The sequence below is a fragment of the Salvia hispanica genome, unplaced genomic scaffold (genome assembly GCF_023119035.1).
Source record: "Salvia hispanica cultivar TCC Black 2014 unplaced genomic scaffold, UniMelb_Shisp_WGS_1.0 HiC_scaffold_219, whole genome shotgun sequence".
In the NCBI taxonomy this organism is placed as follows: domain Eukaryota; kingdom Viridiplantae; phylum Streptophyta; class Magnoliopsida; order Lamiales; family Lamiaceae; genus Salvia; species Salvia hispanica.
Genome location: NW_025951936.1, coordinates 1 through 16420, shown reverse-complemented (window position 1 = coordinate 16420; position 16420 = coordinate 1). Strand labels below are relative to the sequence as shown.

General features: G+C 32.8%; 1 protein-coding gene across 1 annotated transcript; it reads left to right on the top strand.

The window, feature by feature from the left end:
* Positions 1–4384: 4384 nt before the first annotated feature.
* LOC125198729 (putative disease resistance protein At1g50180) lies at positions 4385–7634 on the top strand. The gene is made up of 2 exons (XM_048097020.1): positions 4385–5363; positions 5857–7634. Exons 1-2 carry the CDS (start codon positions 4385–4387, stop codon positions 7632–7634), a joined length of 2757 nt encoding a protein of 918 aa, XP_047952977.1.
* The last annotated feature ends 8786 nt before the right edge of the window (positions 7635–16420 follow it).

Below are 16420 nucleotides of genomic sequence, written 5' to 3'. Positions count from 1 at the left end.
AATTGGGAACTGAAAATTGGGAAGGCTAAGTTTTTCTATATCCAAGGATAATTTTGACATGTGTCCCTATTTCTTGACAAAGTGTTAAATATTCTGGCACGTGGCGTCTAGGAGAACTTATAAGCTCATGGTCTTACGGTAATCCCTTTTTAAATATTCACTCTATCAATTTCTTCATAAATCCATTTACTTGAAAAAATCCTTGACTAACTTATATATGTACACTTATTTTTATTTCTTTTTTTGGGTGTAGGATTTTAAAAAAGATCTTGTGGTTATTCGAAGATGCATTGGACGAGCGTTTCATTTGCATATCTCTTAATTTACTTGTAATAGATTAGTATCCAAATATTCAAAAATTATTTTCTATCGGACTTTCATTTGTATGCACTTGAATATTTCAATTCTCGGTTTGAGATTAATGATTTTATTGTTTATTATTTTGCTTAGGTCAAAGTTCGTCACAACGCTCTGTTTCTTATAAATCACACTAAAGGACTCCAAGAAAACTTTTTATTTATCAACTCAATTTTTTTCTGTTTCTTATAAATCACACTAAAGAACTCCAAGAAAATTTTTTATTTATCAACTCAATTTTTTTCTAACAACTAATAACAATTAATATATGAAATTTCTTTATGTCGTTTTCCAAAAATTAATAATAATAATAATAATAATAATAATAATAATAATAATAATAATAATAATTTGTAACCTAAGATTCATAGCTCAAGGAGTCGTACAAAAACTTGGATTGTTACATTAATCGTAAGGAAATAGAGAAGGGGACAGTGAAGGTGTTCAAAGTAGACACAACAGAGAACCCGACAGATATGTTAACTAAGCCGGTGCCAAAAAACAAGCTTGAAGTTTTTATGAAGCTTGTTAACTTGTGCAGAATGAAGTGATGATCAAATAAACATCCAAGGTGGAGATTTGTGAAGTGGGTGTTCAGCTGAATCATGAAGAGAAGAAAGAAGTATAAGTCGAAAGAAATGAAGAGAAGCTTTAGTTAAGCTTGAGCTTCAGTGACCGTCCGATAAAGAGTCAAGATTGGGGATTTAATCTGGGCCGTCAAATTAATATGACCGTTAGTTTTAGTTAGGGCTCAATTAGTTGTTAATTTTCCAAATTTCTATTTTAGTTCATTCATTCCATTTCTTCATCTGTAATCTGCACTCGTTGAGCTCAGTTTCTCTCTCAATAAAATTCCTCATTCGATTAGTCATCTTCTCCGATTAATCATCGTTTTCTAACAATGATGTTTATTGTGGAGTAGTATATTTTTTTATGTTAAACGGAAAAAAATTCGGAACATGCTATTAGTTTGTGATATTTAACATGACGAGCCATGCAAAATTCACACAAGATTAAATTGACACATAGAAATGTTGTTTGGGCGGCCGGATTTGTGATTGGGGACTTGATACTTATGAAACTCGTCATGCTCTGATTGAAAACTAATTTAATATACCTATTATTTACTGATAATTTTCGTTATCCACCATATACTATAAATTGCGAGCCACTATTTAGTCACTCTAACGTAGTACACTTAAAAAGTACTCCCTCTGTCCTATTAAATATGTAATATTTGCTTTTCGAAACGAGATTTTATATAGTGTTATTTTGTGAGTTAATGAAAAGAGAGTACAGTAAGAGAGAAGAAAAAGTAGAGAGATTATTGTTTCCATTTTTATAAATATTTCATTTTTAATGGGACAAACCAAAAAATAAAACGCTTCATTTCCAATAGGACAGAGGGAGTAGTTAATTTAGACAATTTTCAATATTTCCTTTGAAATTTTGTAGAAATATGCATTATGTATGTCACACTAAATGCATATATAAGCAAGGTGGCACGTAACACACAATATTTTAAATACTAAAATGCAGTATATATTTGTAGAACCTGTAGATGAATTTCGGCAGATTGCATGGTATAGATATATGCATATTGCATTTTATATTGTTGAGTTTTACATTGTAGACCTGCATTGTTTAATTTGCATTTTATATATAGGCGAATTGCATTTATATATAATGCAAAACTCTACAATATAAAATACAATCTGCAAAATCCATCTACAACTTACACTTTATATTGCATGTTAGTGTTTATAATGTTGCATGTTATGTGCCACGTGACAAGACGAGATTAGAAGTACGTTATGACTCTAATTAAAGATGTGCCCTAATGTTCCCCTATCGAAATATGCATAATATAGCAGTAGTAATTTAGACAACATCATTTCATGCCTTGAAAGAAGAAATCATTTTTTGAATTTTCCGTCGAGAATCACATTAATTAATAATTTGTCCATGTACAAAATTATCATTTATACACTTTACCATAAAAGAGATAGACAGCTAACTAAACTTTTATAAATCACATTATGAATTTTTGTTCCAAAATATACGATAAGGTAAATAATGCAGCTGTACATCATATTGTTAATTAAGTGTCGAAATCATATAATTCAAACTTTTGCAATTGATATATGAATGGTTAAGAAGTCTCAAAAAAATGAGGGTTAAAAAAGACACTATAATCAAATATGGGATGTAATCACATGCTGCATTTCTAAAACTGGGGTTGAAAGTTGAAACTCTTCCCATTTTCTATGTTCATTAGTATTAGATTTAGAAGCTTTTCAACTAATGTATTACACCTTTCTCCTACATTTTTCCTCAGTGCAAAAAAATAAAAAAATGGAGTTCAGCTGGGTGTTCTTAATTTTTCATTAGAAAGAAGAGGTTTGGTCTGCCTTTTCTTCCCCGTGCCATCTGGGTCGTTCTTTGTTCTTCTATTTGGTATGAATCTTATTCTATTTTTTTAGTCTTTGGTGGAAGATTTGAATTGACAACTTTTAATGGGAAGATTGTAATTTTGCAATGCTCAATATTTTTCGTCTTAATTTCCAAGCTAACACTTAATTTAAAATTTACTCCATATTTTTAAAACACAGTTTAATTTAATTTCTATCTCTTCAAACTATAATTCATTCTATGCCCTAATCGCTCTTTTCTCATAATCATTAAATGATCAACTATAAATCAGAAACAATAACTGTATTGATTAAATATACGATTAATTGTAGTGATACGTTTGGGGTATATATACTACATTAAAAATAACCATTTGAATTTGTAGCCTGGATGATGAAGTATGAATGGATGTTAACACTAGTTTGGTTGCAATAATCGAGTGCGTGCAAAAGGTGAGGGATTGGGCCTTCGTTGTTGTATTATAGCTAGTAGTAGTACTATTATTCTATTTATTTAAAATTTGTGTCCTTCCAAAAAAATGTTCAGGATTGGGCATTAGATTGCATATTGAAGCCAAATATTTTAATTTTCAGATATTTTGACAGTATTATTAAATTTTATACTAAGGAGTATATGGTAGTAATACCTAGGGCTGGGGAAAAATATCGAAAAAATGATATATCGCTCGTATCGTATTGAAAAATATCGAAAAATTATCGACTTTTCGATATATCATAATTTTCGATACGATACGATATCGTATCGTAAGTTTTCGATACGATAACGATATGAATTTCCTTATATCGCGATATATCGTTTTATATCGAAAATTTTCGATATATTGATATTTAACGATATATCAAATTTCGGTACGATATATTGAAATATCGATACGATAACGATATGAAATTTTTTTATATCGAAAGTTCGATATATCGAAACTTTCGATACGATAACGATATGCAATTCTTTCATATCGATATTTTCGATACGATACACGATACAACGTTTTCGATACAATATATCGTATCGACCCACCCCTAGTAATACCACTACTAAAAAGTCAAATTTTATTACCCACTCATTATATTCGAAATTTTCCTCAACTCAAACAGTCGCAGGCAATTGAGATTTATAACCGGACACGGAGGGAGCATTTTGTAACTTCCACAACACCGTATCATCATGTTGTGTGATGTGACCATTGACCCTTCAATGAAAGCATTCTATCAAGATAACCTTTACTAATACAAAATGAAAAATGTCTTGTTTATAAAAATTTAATTTGTTGTAATATAGTATCATATTCATTATATTATAATGTGTTATGTGTTTTTCCAATTAATTTGCGGATAGTTATACAACATTTTATTGGACATTTTGTTATAAATCTATTATACTAGTAGTATACTAAATAAAAGATTCTTCACCCCTTAAATATCTAAAACAAAATTGTTGATCATTACGTCATTCGGTTACAATATGAAATTACGTTTTTATGTTAGAGAATTTTGAAGCATGTGAATTTTTAAATTTTTTTGCATATGATTTTTAAATTTTTTTGCATATGATTTTTAAATTTAATTTAACGCCTATTGCATTGATATCTAAGCAGATGGCGGAGGCAGTGACGTCGGTTGCCCTATCAACCTTTCGCGATCTGCTCTTAGAGGAAGCTAGATTCTTAATAGGCGTTCGCAGAGAAGTGAGGACACTAGAGAACGTTCTTAAAGATACGAAAGCTCTTCTGATTGATGCTAAAAGACAACAACACGACACTGAGACCGTCCGCAGCTGGCTCAAGCAGGTTAGGGACCTCGCCTACAGAGCTGAAGATGCCATTAGTCTCTATGCAACCATTAAAGTTTCATCCAGGATAAGTCTGCTCCGTCGATGCTCTTGCATCCTTAAAGGGAGCTTCTCTCTCCACCAGATTGCCTCTGAAGTCAAAGAAATCAAATCCGAGATTGCAAGAGTCAACACAAGCATGCAAAACTACGGGCTAAAAAGCATCATTCAAGGGGAAAGCTCCGCCGACGGCAGTGAGAGGAGATGGCAGACCTTCCCCTTTGACACTGAAGTTTTTGTGGGGAAAGAAGAAGAAGTGGAGCAACTTGTATCCCATATAGTTGGTGATGAAGAACACCCCGTTATTTCGCTGTGGGGGATGGGTGGCATTGGCAAAACTACTATTGCTCGGAAAGTGTACAATCACCCCAGTACCAGGCGTTCCTTTGAATCCTTCGCATGGGTTTGCATTTCTCAAAAGTGCGACTCCAAATCAGTTTTGGAGGATGTCATGACGCAACTCAGCCCAATCCACAATGGCTCAGATTTGAGCCTCCCAGAGTTGACACGCCAATTGTTTCAAGTCCAGCAGGTTAAAAAGTGCATGCTTGTCGTTGATGATATTTGGAGTACTCACCATTGGGAACATCTTAAGCACGCCTTCAATCCAAAAACCAAAATTTTATTGACCACAAGAATTTACAGCGTTGCGAAAATTGGATTCGCAATCAAGGCTGGCCTCCTCAGCGACGATGAGGGTTGGGAATTGCTCAAGAAGAAAGCATCTACACATATGAATTTTCCTAGTAAGTAAACCACCCTTTCTATATATATTCTATTCATATAGTAGTATATATTAGAGAAAATTTAAGATGCGAGGAAGGTGGACATGGAACTATAAAATATACAAAATATATAAACTGAATCAAAGCAAACGATAATCCAAAGCCCTATGTATGGTTTTATCATCCTTATACCAAACTCAAGATATCCTCTCAATCCTCAAGGAGGTAACATATAAGACTCTCGTTAGACAAAATATGGAAATTAATGTAACAATAATATTAATGATCAGAATAAATTTATTAGTAAATTTACTCCACTCTCTTTGTGATAAATCTCTATCATTATTACAATATAATAATAATTATGTGCATCAAATATAGTACTAGAAATATTTCTCAATCCACAGTTACTTTAATATACTAGCTTATCAGTATGTGGGAATAGAAAGAGTTAAGTTATGAATTATTGCTTGTGCGTATATAACAATCAACTTTCTTTTTTCTTACGTCACAGATTTCCAATCCGAAGAAAATAATATGCTTGAGAAAATTGGGAGAGAAATGGTAGGCAAGTGTGGGAATTTACCACTTGCCGTTTCATTACTTGGCGGGATACTGAGTAACAAGAAATCAAGTAAAGAGTGGGGATTAGTTAATGAAAACATAACTGCATTACTGTACAGAGGTGTTGAAAATGTGAAAGATGAAATTCAGGGAGTGTTGTACTTAAGTTACCAGGACCTGCCTTATTACTTGAAGCCATGTTTTCTCTACATGGGTATTTACAAGGAAGATGAAGTCATAACTGCGATCGATCTATGTTTGATGTGGATTGCACAGGGCATGATTTCGCGTGAGAATAACTCAGATGAAGTGAATTTGGTGGAAATAGCACAACACTACTTGAGTGAGTTGGCATCTAGGTCAGTTGTGGAGATTGTATGTGATGATCCTATTCGAGGACAGACGACCAGATTGTGTAAACTTCATGATGTTGTGCGAGAGATGTGCCTGTCAGTGGGAATGGAAGAAGATTTTGGCTTGCAAAACTTAGATTACGAGGGTGGAGCATTTAGTGGTTTTTTGCATGCCAGTTTGTCACGCGTTAAAACACGCCATTTGGTGGTGAATTTGAAAAGTGAAATAAAAGAAGAAAACAATGAGCTCACAGTCACTTGCAACGAAAATACCACCAGAATTGTGAGATCTCTACTTTTCATCAATGACATCCACGGAAGATCAGAGATTGAATTTCCGGAGTTTGATTTGAAGAACTTCAAAGTGCTTAAAACTCTATCTTTATCTGGAGTTAATTTCAAGGGAGGAAAACTGCCTAAGGCAATAAGTAAACTATTTCTGCTTCGGATTTTAAGTTTGCGTGATTGCAATTTTGATGAACTACCATCGTCCGTAAGCAATTTGGTATACTTGCATACCCTTGATTTATGGAATAGTCGAAACATATGGATACCTAATGATGTTTTGAATAGAATGGTACGACTAAAGCACTTGTTTCTTCCTACATACCATGTTGGTTTTGAGGAGATAGAGGATTATAGACTAATGTTGGATGGTCTTGAACAGCTAGAGACATTGGTTGGGTTTAACAGTTTGGTGCATCAACTTAATTCTCCAACCAAAATGAAGAACCTCCGACATTTTGAAGGCACAGTTCATGACAATCAAAGCCTTTCTGATATCATTCATGCCTCGTGTACGAGCTGGAAGGATTTAATCTGTGGTGGTCTTAAAATCAGAGATGGCTGCCAGTTTTCATCTGCAGATGAGGATGTGATGAATTTCAAGAAGTTGTTTACTCTTCACAACTTGTACATATTTGTTCCGATAGGAAATCTGCTCAAGGAGTTGGGCAACCAAGTCTATACCTCAAATCTGGTTCTTTTGATCTTGTCCGATTCTGAAATTTTGGAGGACCCAATGGAGACATTGGGAAAGCTTCCCCTTTTAGTTGATCTGTTGATGTCTGAGAGATGCTTTTTGGGGGAACAAATAACATGCCATGCATCTGCATTTCCTCGTCTCGAGAAGCTTGGAATAGCAGGTTTACCAAACTTAAGAGAATGGAAAGTGGAGAAAGGAGCCATGCCCCTCGTTTCAAAGATGGGTATCCATAACTGCCCTTGCTTGGAGATGGTTCCTGATGGATTCATATTCCTTGATGCTTTAAAAGATCTGCACATTTGCGGAATGCCAGAAGTAGGAGAACGAGTGACTGAAGGCGGTGAGGATTTCCACAAAGTGCAGCATGTTCTTTCCATCGTGGTCAGGTAGTTCTTGCTTCCTTGCTCATTCAAGATTATTAGCATATTATCCCATATATAGCTATGAATTCCGAATAATGTACGAAACAATAGCTATATATGATTCCGTCCCTCATTCTTGGTCTTTATCGGTCATTTATTTTGCAGGGATTGAAGTCTATTTGAAGTGAAGCAAGCTCATCCTTTACTGGTTAGATATGAGCTCTTCAAAGTAATTAAATTTTGTGGTGAATTATTAGATTTTTTTTCCATGTTTGTTTGTGAAATTTTGAGTAGGGTTAGCTTAACCAGCTTAGGGAAAACACATAAAATGACTCTTCATGGCTTGGATATTACTGTTTATTAACTAATTGTGTTGGACTGCTGGTAGTAAATAAGTTGAGCAAATTAAGGACAAATGTGAAGTTCACTAAAGTTAACTTAAGAGTATTGTGATAATTAAAGTTAAAAGATTGTGTTTATATTTTGTTTCTGCTTAATTCTTATTAAATTAGATTGTACGTGAAATGCTTGGAGCAGGCTTGTGTGTTGAATGCATGAGATATACGAGTATCTCTTGTTGACATTTTCAACTGTTACAGGAGGCGAACTTTAAGGTAACCTGCTGCTTAAGAGAATAAATGTAAGTGTCACAAATGAGGTAGTGTCTTTCTCACCTCATCGTTTAATGCTTTTGATCAAGATGATTATTGTTGCTTGTACACTTATATGACAAAAAAGTAACACAATTATCTGTATATATCGAGGAACCGTTTGTTGAGATTTTCATCTTTACTACTTGTGTGAGGTACTGTATTGAAGATTTCGATTATTTAAGTTGCTTTGTCATTGTGTTTTACTATGGTTGATGGAGTGGTTGATATTAGCAGTATAATTATATTCACAAGGTCTGAAGGTGTGTGTTTTGTACTAGACAAATTGATAATTCATTAATGTGTTGCATCATAGTAGTTGCTACTGACTTACATTTTGATGATATAGTTAAATCCTTGGGTTTTGAATGTTATGGTGCTACCAAATAAGCCTCACATTGGAATACAAACTCCATTTTCCAGACAGACTTATATCACTATGGGGACAGAATCTTTTTCATTCTTTTTATCAAGCTCAATTCTCTTCTCTTGAGGAAGCCTATAATTTTTATAAGTCCAAGTCTCCCTCTTTAGGCCACTAGGATTTGCAGCCCAAATAACTCCAATTTTGCGTACCCACAAAACTTGTTCTAAATTTGCATAAAGTGGAACAAATTAGATTCATCAAATCCCAACAGAGGCAGTAGATACCTGCTCTTTTAATTATTTTATTTTTAAGTTTTCGCCGAACTTTTGAAGAGGGCTCAAACTCGGCATCTAATACATTGATGTCTAAGGTCTAAGCTCCTTTGCCACTAGGACAAAGGCTCTGGACTACTTTCTAGTTACATTTGAATCATAAGAGTGTGTTGCTTTTGCGTTCACTCGCCTAAGTAAAGTTAAATTAATAAATTACGAACCCGAAAAGGGAATGAAGAACGAATTCGTGTTATTTCCTTTTAGTAAACGAAATACTACATGACAAAGAAGAAAAACTAAGTCTACACTTTGAATAAGAATGTTCGTTACATACCAAAGCTATTCCGTAGCTAACAGAATTAAATACATACGATGTCAAAAAGAAAAATACTTTTGGGCCTCTTCTTCACAAGCCCAAGCCACATCTTCACGGCCCAATGAAATGAGGGCAGTCAGCCCATACCTCGGACAGCCCGTTGGGCCGAATGCAGCCAGCCCAGCCCGTCCATGTTTCTTCTTCCAAGACTCCAACATCCTTTTCAAGCTCAAATAATATTCCACATCATCATGCTAAGTCCTAGATAAGTTGAGTAATCACTCCTTCATGTTTCACCCTTAAAAGCACAAAATGTAAACCACAATCTGGTTTGGAAATTTGAAGAGAGGGATCCGATAGAATTGGGACAGTATATGTGTTGGACTGTTCCCATCTATTTTAAGTTTTTTTTTTTTTTTTTTTTTTTCTATGGGCTAAGGAATTTTTTTCTTTTTTTGGGCTAATAGGAATGAAAATAGGGGATGGAGTCTATTCTCTAAAGTTGGGCCGGAGGAAATTAAAGTATGGGGCTTATCTTTTTTTAATTAAGGGATGGATTAAGAACTAATGGGCTAATTAATCAGTTGTTGGGTCAAGTTCACCGAGTTCGACTGATTAAGGATTTACTCCCTCCGTCCTCAATTATTGTCCCACTTTGATCCACCATGGATTTTAAGAAATGTAATGAAAAATGAGTTGAAAAAGTTAGTGGAATGTGAGTCCTATTTTTATTTATTAGTTTTGTACTCCCTCCGTCCCTAATAATTCGTCACCATTTGACCCAACACAGATTTTAAGAAATGTAATAGAAAGTGGGTTGAAAAAGTTGGTGGCTGTGGGTCCTACTTTTATATATTAGTTTTATAATAAAATGTGAGTGTAAAAGAGTATGTGGAATGTAGGGTCCACTACCAAAAATGGTAAAAGTGAAAGGTGACAAATTTTTTTGGACGGACGAAAAAGGAAATAGGTGACAAATTTTCAGGGACGGAGGGAGTAATAAAATGTGAGTAGGAATGAGTTAGTGGAATATGGGGTCTACTGCCAAGAATGGTAAAAAGTGAAATGAGACAAATTTTGTGGGACAGACGAAAATAGAAAAGTGGGACAAACTTTCAGGGAGGGAGGTAGTATTTATTAATTTCACAGATTTATGGAAGGCATAGAGCTCTTTAAATGTACATCCCCAGTCGGTCAATGACCGTCCGGGTAGGAGATGCCACAATTTCGGTACTGTAAAATCCGATAATTTTAAAATCCATTTTACCAATCATATCATAAATATATTCATAGCAAAACACATTAAGTCTAATTCTGGTAAAAGCAAACCCTTAACCCACATAGGGGTGCCAACAACCCGCATAAGGGTGTTAATAACCCGTGTCTGGGTGCCAATAACGCGTATAGGGTGAATAATCTTCACATACAATCGTGTATACTGGATAGTAATCATATATCATTGACTATATCTCAAGAGATCAATCAGTTGAAGGCATAATCATATACTCCCTCTGTTCCTTGTTAACATAGACATTTCATTTCGGCACGAAGTTTATAAATAATGTGTTAAATGGGTGAAGAAAAAAGTAAAAAAGAGAATAAAGTAAGAGAGGTGAAGAGAGAATGAAGTAAAATGGAGAATTACTTTCTGCCAAAAATAGAAATGACTCAATTAACTTGGAACTTTCCAAGATAGAAAAATGACTCTATTAACATGGGACGGAAGGACGCAGAAAATAGAAATGACTCAATTAACTTGGAACTTTCCAAGATAGAAAAATGACTCTATTAACATGGGACGGAAGGAGTGTATTCCTATCAAAACCATCTAATCATGTTTTGAGTATTCAAAACAACATTTGTCCCAAAAGCATGTAAGTATCAAACACGTAATCACATAATGACATTGTTCATACATGTTATTTCATAGGCAAACCAACATTTGAAGCGATAAGAATGTTACCTCAAAATAAACGAGCTTCCAAGCTCGTCGTTTCCTACTCTTAGTTCTTTTCTTTTTCTTCTAAATTTTCACAATAAGCTCCTAAACCCTAAACCCTATGAATTCATTCAGAAGAATAGAAAAAGCTAAAGAAGGAGGAACATGATGAACTTCTCAGTTCCCTGCAATCGGACACATTTGAAATAAGGAGGGAACAGTTTTTTGGCAAGCGCTAAGCAAGACGCTGAGCGCCAGTGGCGGATCAAGAACCTTTTATTCGGGGTACGATATTTACCAAAAGTGATTTGTTTCTTAAATTTTCGACCGATCATTTTTTTCGTTCGTTAGATGTGAATTTTATCTTGATAATAATTATATAGTTATAAAAGATAATTTAAAATAAAAAGTAAGATATTTAAAACTTTTATATAGGTAGAAATATATTACTCCAATATTTGAAATTCTTATATAATGAAATTATAATAATTAACATAATATATATTAATCATATATTTAAAAAGTCTATTCAATTGTTATACAGTAAATAACTATAATATAATTATAATTATTTTTATTACTATACTATGATTATAATATATTATTATATTCATAAATATGGTGGATAATTCACATTTATCATATCCATCATAAATATAATAATTTAATGATTATAATTATTTTTAATTAGTAATTTATTAAGAAAATTTTAAAATAATAGGAGTAATTATTATTATTATTATTATTTTACTTTATTTTAATTTAATATTTAAATCAAATATAAAATAAAAAATTTTGACATTTTTCCAAACACAGAAAAATAAAGTTGTTAGGAATATAATTCCTAGGATTCATTTTTTCTCATGAATTATTTTCCTCGCCAGTTTTACTTTTGAGTCAACCAAACATGACCTTAGTGTATTTATTAGGATGATTAGTTGACATCTGATTATGGAAATTAAATCCGATCCGAATTGTCTAGAAATCCGAATTCAAAAATCTAAAATCCGAAGAATGAAATCTGATCCAAAAACTATTGAAATAGCCTAAAAAATATACATTAGCGGAAAATTCAATAAAAAAATCTGAAAATCTGAAAATCTACTAAAATCTGAAAATCTAATGCCAAATACAATTGTCATATATAAAGGTTTTAATTTGTTAGAAATAGTCATAATACTCCCTCCGTCCCCGATTAAAAGTCACACTTTTCCATTTCGGCCCGTCCCTAATTAAGAGTCGCACTTCATTTTTACCATAAATAGTAAATAGGTCCTACATTCCACTAACTCATTTCACTCACATTTTATTATAAAACCAATATAAAAAAATGGGTCTCACATTCCACTAACTTTTTCAATCAACTTTTCTTTACATTTCTTAAAACTCGTGTCCGGTCAAAGTGTGACTCTTAATCGGGGAAGGATGGAGTATATTTTATTACATATTTATTACAATTTGGATTTGGGATTACTTCAAAATTTCAAATATCAAATCCGATCGGCTCTGAAAATCAGCTATATTTAAAAAATCTGATCTCAAGCAAAAATCCAAAAAATAAAAAAACATCGGTTTACTTCAGATCAATTTTCTGATGTATAGTTCACCCTAAGTCAAAGTACAATTCTATAAATTGATGGCCATAACTTCACACAAACACCAATTCATCCTTATTATTATACTCTTTTGATTAAAAGTTTAAAAAAGCATGCCCCTCGTTTCTAAGATGGGTATCCGTTACTGCCCTTGCTTGGAGATGGTTCCGGATGCATTCAGATTCCTTGATGCTTTGACAGATCTGCACCTTTACGGTATGCCTGAATTAGGAGAACGAATTAGTGAAGAAGGAGGTGAGGATTTCCACAAAGTTCGACATGTTCGTTCGATTGTGGTCAGGTAGTTCTTGCTTGCTCATTCTTAATCTTAATAATAAGAATGAATCTACATCGATCATATATACGAACAACAACTATATATGGTTTCGTTTCTTATTGTTCGTCCTAATTATTCTTTGGTTTTGCAGAGATTGAATTATATATGCCTCCACACAAATATTGTTGCTAAGCATATTTGAATCGTATTTTAATGCCATTGTAGATGAACATTAGCTGCGATATGAGTAAAATGATTTTTTCTTGCATACAAAGGTTAGGTTGCGTATCATAATCTTTTGTATAAGATGCTGAGGTACAGTGACATGCTGATGAGGACGTTAATCGATACAAAAACTAATGATAAACTGCTGAATAAACTAAAATTATAAATCATTTCCATTAGGAACCTTAACAAAGAGCTTCCCGTCTTTAATCCACGCAGTTGTCAGCTCTGGCTGAGCTGACATGGGCAGTCCAAACCTCCACCTTTCGAGCTCCGTTGTGTCATTAAAGATGACACTGGAACTATTTAGCCTAGTTTTAGTCATGCCTCGGTGTATTGTTTCAGTTTGAATTGTAATGATTCCATCCGCAGCTTGGGTTTGCAGTAAACTTAATAAAATGTTTCTCCTCCTGAATGTCCGCGTGAGCTGACGATGGGAAGACAAGGATGCTGGAGCTGCCTCTCCCAGCGTCAACTCCCGTGGACATTCTGGAGGAGAAACATTTTATTAAGTTTACTGCAAAAACCCAAGCTGCGGATGGAATCATTACAATTCAAACTGAAACAATACACAGAGGAATGACTAAAACTACGCTAAATAGTTCCAGTGTCATCTTTAATGACACAATGGAGCTCGAAAGGTGGAGGTTTGGACTGCCCATGTCAGCTCAGCTAGAGCTGACAACTGCGTGGATTAAAGACGAGAAGCTCTTTGTTAAGGTTCCCAATGGAAATGGTTGGCTGCCAGATTATCGTGCTGGAATGGTCCGTTATTGGGTTGCCATTGGAGGCGGTTCTGGGGCTGCCCTTGCAGGAACAACGCCAGGTGGCAAAGGTCTCTAGCTCTCTAGCCAATGCGAACACAGCTGCGAAGGTCATGGGGCGTCTGATATTTTAACTACTGTTGGATAGGTTGTTTAAGCCCGGCAATAAAGAGTGATATCAATGTAGACTCTGCCATGCCCGAGACTTTTTCGAGAGCTCCCTTTTGGAGAACACGGTCGCTCGGTTATCATTAATATATGGAAATTAAATCTGACCCGAATTGTCTAGAAATCTGAATTCAAAAGTCTAAAATCCAAAGAATGAAATCTGATCCAAAAACTATTGAAATAGCCTAAAAATATACATTAGCGGAAAATTCAATGCCAAAAATCTGAAAATTTGAAAATCTAATGCCAAATACAATTGTCATATATAAAGGTTTTAATTTGTTAGGAGTCTTCATATTGGATTTTTGCCTAATACCATCTGATTATGGAAACAAAAATGTTTTGGAGACATAATGTCTATGACATAATGAGGTTAAAGTAGTAATTATGCATTATATTTTATTTTTAATTAAAATTATTGTGTGTCTATATACTCCATTGCCATTGCGTTTATGATTATCTATATATAGGAGTATTAATCAAGATCTCAATGCTTAATTACACAAGATATAAATGGAAGTAGTTGGGATCCACTTTCAATTTTACCACTCTTGAGTCATAAATCCTTTTTAAAAAATTTACTTGTACGCTTGAAAATATGAAAAATGAAAGAAAAGAAGGATAAGGAAAAATTTATTACTTTGACCATCTTTTTTTTCGTTAATTAATAATGAAAAACTAATAAAACTGATAATTTAAAATTTATTAAATTTTTGAATGGTTATGTAATTTTATAAAATAGTAGTATTAAATTTAAAACTATGTTCACCATATCTGTTAACTAAATTAACGTATTCTTTTGGAAATTTATTCACAATTTATTCTCTCTTTATCTCACTAATTTTTTCATTAATTTTTGGTGTGTTATGTTGAATCTCAATAAAAAGTACTCCAATAACAGTTATTTAAAATTTATCACGTGTTTTTAACTCAGTTATTTAATATTTTAAATATTATTTACTATTTTCTGTTTTTGTTTTTATGATATTAGGTAAACTTTGCAAAATTAAAAATTTGATATTTTACTTTGTTCATACTAATTAAGTTTATGATTTTGATTTTAATTCATTACTTCTCAAAATTGTAATATAACTAAATCCTTTGGTATTGGAACGTTGCATCAAACCTCCGACAAAAAGTTACATATTCTTAACTAATCTATTTGGCATTTTAAAGTCATATAATTATTATTTCTCCTTTTTTCTAAAATATTAGAATTCTAAGGCTTGACTATTTCATTGAATATACTAAATTTGATATGTGCCATATTAATACTAATTGAGTTTACTGTTTTATTTTTAGAATATCATAAGATTAATTTCATTTTTAAATTTTTTAACAATTTTTAATTTTAAAGTTACAATCAATTTCCAATGCATACCGTTGTTTTTACATTCTTAAATCTAACTTCAATATCTTAAACTCAAATTTAAAAGAAAAACTACAATCGTTTTAGAATAAATCACAAAACCCTATATAAATCAGACTATAACTCCAATGCATAATGTATTTTTGCACATTCATAATTTCAATTTCTCATAATAATAACTAAAATATAAAGAATTGTAACAAATTTACAAGTTTTATCATCGTTGAATTAAATGGAATATAAAAAGTTTGAAAATGCCAAAAAGATAGAATTATTAAGTTTATTTGAATTTAATAGGAAGAAAAGTTGTAATAATATATTATAGATTATGATTAATAAGAAAATTATAAAAAGAAACTCTATGGAGTATTAAAAATATTTCATACTACTATTTGTTTATTGAAAATTTTGTTATAAATTTAGTATTGATAAATAAAATTTAGACTTAATATTAAATTATATAAAGGTTTTAATTTGTTAGGAATAATCATAATATATTTTTATTATATATTAATTACAAATTGGATTCGGGATTACTTCAAAATTTCAAATATCAAATCCGATCGGCTCTGAAAATCAGCTATATTTAAAAAATCAGATCTTAAGCAAAAATCCAAAAAATAAAAAAACATCGGTTTGCTTCAGATCAATTTTCTGATACATAGTTCACCCCTAGTCAAAGTACAATTCTATAAATTGATGGCCATAACTTCACACAAACACCAATTCATCCTTATTAGTATTATTCTTTTGATTAAAAGTTTAAAAAAGCATACAAGATTACACAATAGGAAACGTCTACAATGAGAAATGGAGGCGGAGGACCTTTCCCTCTGAGACGAGCGATGTTTTTGTGGGGAAGGATCGAGAAC